At 30.3% G+C, this 4,862-nt stretch overlaps 1 protein-coding gene across 1 annotated transcript in view; it reads right to left on the minus strand.

The window, feature by feature from the left end:
- Window positions 1-4,862, minus strand: part of LOC108750445 (lachesin-like) — a 30,777-nt gene that overhangs the window by 4,976 nt on the left and 20,939 nt on the right. Inside the window, 1 exon segment of the mRNA XM_018489881.1 lies at window positions 712-780. Within this exon segment, the coding sequence (XP_018345383.1) occupies window positions 712-780 (69 nt within the window).

A 4,862-nucleotide genomic window follows, 5' to 3' on the forward strand; every position in this document is an offset into this window, starting at 1 on the left:
GATTAGTACATTATAAACAAGACAACATAAATTTTTGTTGAATGTTTAACCAACTAGATGTTTGATGTAATAAAGTTATGTGATCAAACGTATTGTACAATGCAAAACAAATTGACATGAATTTTGAATCTACTGAATTTAATTTAGTAATTGTTTATTCAAATATAAATAATATCAGTATAATCAAATAAAGAGACAATCTTAATTATCCAGCTTGTTAAAATTTTTATATCAATTGATAATTTTTATATATAAAGAAATTAAAGGTTGTAGTAAAGATACTCGCGATATATCTCAAATCAATTAAATGATTATAGAGATTACAAAGAAACACAATCGTTTCTTTTTACAACCAGAACCTCAAAAAAAATGGCTAGAAAATACAGAGTGACATTATCAATTCCACGGTAAGAAATCTGTCAATATTGAATATTATTTGACATTAAATTACTTCTTCAATTAAACTTTGCAATATTAATATCTCTATTATTTTTTTTATTATTATGTATCTTACTGATGGAGACTACATACAGTTAAAAGTACATTTGTCTTTTTAAGTTACTAGAGAATAAATTATTTGCTATTACTTACTTTTACCAGCTTTAATGTTTTGCTTATCTTATGACCGTTGTCCTTTTTATACAGTTTTTTATATATTTGCAACTAACGAGCCTTACTAATTTATTTTATTTTGAATTACTTAATATTTACCTGGATCCACGGTAGTAGGAACGGGTAGCGTACTCGTCGTCGTCGGTTCTGTGGTAGGCGTTGGTATGTCTACCAAAATACACAATGCATTAATAACCTTTTCAATTCAATATAAATTTATCTTGAATAAAACTGTACTAATAGAGAAACGTATGCGACGCGTTTATAAATTTTCTACATATAAAAATTAAATATCGCAAAACGAAGAAATGTATCAATATAAAAAATAGTATAGACTATGTATGTACAGTTTACGGGATTTACTGTTAAATAAAATAGGATAGAAGTACGTGGGACAATATCTCGCCGCGTATTATATTATTACATTCCTGCAGTGTAAATATTCGATTGAACGCGCAATATTTGCAGATAAATTTTAAGCTGCTACTTTAATATTGTTCAATGCGAAGTAATTAACGCTAATGGATAACGAAAACTTTAAATAATCACAATAATAAAGACCGTTATTTTACGTCACGCTCTTTTCAAATTATTTAAAAGCGAATAACAATCGCGTTAACGAAAAAAACATTCTCCCCCGCTTCCGTCAGGATAAAGTTAAGCAATTAAAACTAGTAGCACTCGCGAATGCTTCGTGGCCATTGTAGCAACTTTCGGCATGGATTGAAAGGCCAGTTTAAAATGCTAATGCGCATTAAATCGTCGACACAATCGAACGCTTATTTAAGCGGCTTAGCAGTAATCCGCCGATTCGGCGGTCGCAGTAAAGCACAAAGCTGGGAAGTTCAATCTGCGGGCGCGCCAAGGCGAAAACCTACAATTACTGATCGATAGGTAGAAAGGGCTTCTTTTTACAGTTAGCAAAAGAGGGGTTGAGGGCCAAAGGGTTGGAAAACGCAGATCGACGCGCTCGCAGTTATCGGTGATTCACCGGGCTCGCCGTTTTCCCCGGAAATACGGATTTGCAGACACGGCTAACTTTCACGGCGTTGACGCTCCTTATCACTCAAGCAGGATGAGCTTGCCTTTGATACCGAATCAATAAAAAGTCTGAGAGAAAATGTGCTCTGGTAAACTGTCTATTCGCGGCTGATGATTGATATCGAGATTTCTCCGATTGCTTCGATGAACACCTCTTGTCCGTTCATATGTGGAAACGCGCTGATGCACTTCCGATCGACGCTTCGTTACGCGATCAAATCGTATTCAATTGCAAGAATAACATTTAAACGATCACTTGAGGTTTATTTTTTACACATTTTACACATCAATTAAAATCATTATTATTAACAACATATTATATATTATTGATTATTTTTCAATTTATCATTATTGGAGAACAATATGGATATAATCATAATTTTCTGAAAAAGATCAATAGAAACTAAACAAAAATTAAACGATATGAGCACGTTTAATAGTTTATTGTGACAGCACTTCTAAAAAATAACAATTTTAATTAATATAACACTTTTTATTTTAATAAATATTATTTTAATAATATTTTTTATTTTATTCAGATTTTATACATATTAATTAAATATTTACTAAATGTAAACATATAGATAAATATATATCTATTTGGTTTAAAAACTATTAATTTGATATATTTTTTATTGAATATAAAAAAAAAATTCAATAAAAAATATAGTGTTTAGTTATTTTTAAAAATATTTATTAAAATGTAGGAATTTTTTTTCAATGTACATTTAAAAATTTATAAAAAATAGTTTTTAAAAAAGAGAAAAAAATGTTAAGCAATTCCAAAAATAATTTTTTACAACAATTCTCATATTTCTGCGGCTGTAAAAATACTTTAAGTACACATTTCAAAACATTGGCACAAAAATATAAAAATTTTACAGAATATTTTATTATTAAAGTCTTAATATTTATGTAAAAATTTGAGCACACTTTTCTTACGTTATTAGTTTACAACTTATTTAATTTTTTTGTTTGTCTTGATTCTTACGTAAAGTCACGCTTTGTAATACTTATTTGCTTAAGAAGGTCATAGCATTTCGAATTCAATCAAATATTTTTTTACATACCTATGTGAATCCACTTACTTGGTTCAAAGTTACAACTGTAGCAAGCATAACATGATCAATTAGCTACAGCTAATAAAGCTATAACTGTAAATCAAATTACTTATTGTGTTATTTTTTACAGTTAGTTTTTGGATATGTTTAACAAAATTTTTTTTTACTAATATTAACTGATATTGTGACTTTTTTAGCTAATTTTTTGACTGATATTCTTTAACTAATATACAGTCAAAACATTCTTAAAACCTCGTTTTTTCTGACTTGTGCATTACGGCGAGTGTCATTATCACACTGCTTCGCAGACACTGTCGCATATGTCGACGATAAAACACGTCGACTCTGATACTTCCCTCGCGACTTCTCCATTCTGCACGCCGTATGCATCCGGTCGAGCGTTTTTCCTTACCGTTCTCTCGTCGTTTCGGAAAAGATTCCGGTTATCGGCGAGAGCCGCGATTGGCACTCACTTTTCAAACCTCTCGACTTAAGCCATCTCACGATATATCTCGCTCGTTGTCTTCGTAAAAGAACCGCCCCGTTTTATCGCGCCGTCTGATTCGCTTCTGGTCGGATGCTTAATTTCTCATCCGCTGGATAGGTTCTTCATCGCGCGACTAACGATTTCTGATAACGCGTTGGGACCCAGGGTCGCGAAGAAACGAAAGAAGGTGCGACGACCGCGCGACCGATAAGCGACGACCGCTTGACAAATGTTCGAAAACCGGCGCGAATCGATATTGGCTCTCTCCGCGGTCGAGATATACGTCCGTGATAAATCATATATTACGTTAATATAATATTACCATCGTAACTTGGTTGAATCACCTTTTGATCGCTCTGGCGCAAATTATGCGATCAATTTAATAACATAATACGATCGCACGTAGGTTGACATGATCGTCAAATCTTTCGCAGAATGCAGATAATTCTGATCAGCTGAGTGCAGTTTTATAAGATCCCAAAAAGTAAAGGGACGAGATAACGAGAAAATTAATCATACGTGTAAATAAAGATACACTGAGAGAAAAATGATTTGTATTTGTGCAGACTGTAACTGATAGATACCACAAAAACTAAATAAGTTCATTAAAAAAAAATATAGGTTATCACCTCGAATTCTCTATTAAATAATGTCACACCATAAATAATTTTGTTTCGATAAGAATTAAATATAAAACGAGAAATGAGAATTCAAAAACAGCTGTAAAGGATGTTTTTGCAATTTCTAAAATTTTGAAAATAAAAAAATTTGTTTTTAAATAAAATATTATAAATGTTTTAAATAAATATTAAATAATATTTCCTTTTTTACGCTCATCATTTTTAATGTTATAAAAACGGTTAATATAAAATTTAATTATTACAGAACGAATAAATTTTCGTTAGTACAAAATAAATCCAGAAGTTTTTCATTTTATTTTTTTTAAATGGATTCTCAAAATATTAATTAAAACTTTGTTCTTATACCTATTATATGTTCGAAGAAAAATTACCATATTTATATAAAGAACGGTTTGAAGATGAGAAATTTTTTTTGTTTCTTGAAAATTTAACTTTTTAAACTTGTTAAGTTTATGTAAAAAATTCTTTAATATTATGATAAAATAATTATGGTTAGAAGTTTCATTTTTATAATTATTATTGACATAATATTAATAATAATTATTTATATTGCTCCATAAAAAAATATATATATAATGATATAAAAAATAATTATAAATTATACATAATTGTGATAATTACAATCAGCAATACAATTAATAATTTTAATAAGCAAGCAAAAGAATCTCGATATCAACCATCATCGTCCGCGGATAAACAATTCAATTGAGCATTTTTTCAAACTTTTCATTTTTTTTCTTTCAGTGTAATAACGCGCGGATTGAAATGTACAATTCGTCAAAATGTTTGAAGAATAAACATTATCGATTGGTTGATTCGTAATCGTTAAAACACACTCGAGAATGGTAATTTATACGTTGGACGTATTGAGAGGCAAATTTTAATTTGGATTAAAACGAACAGAATCGTTCGTTAATTTGCAAATCTATGCAAATGACAATTGTAATGCGAACAAGAATATGAACGCATTTTCAGGTTTGTCATTATACGATGTCCTCCCTCCCCCCCCCCCCCCCCACT

This window comes from Trachymyrmex septentrionalis, unplaced genomic scaffold (assembly GCF_001594115.1).
Source record: "Trachymyrmex septentrionalis isolate Tsep2-gDNA-1 unplaced genomic scaffold, Tsep1.0 scaffold37, whole genome shotgun sequence".
NCBI lineage: Eukaryota > Metazoa > Arthropoda > Insecta > Hymenoptera > Formicidae > Trachymyrmex > Trachymyrmex septentrionalis.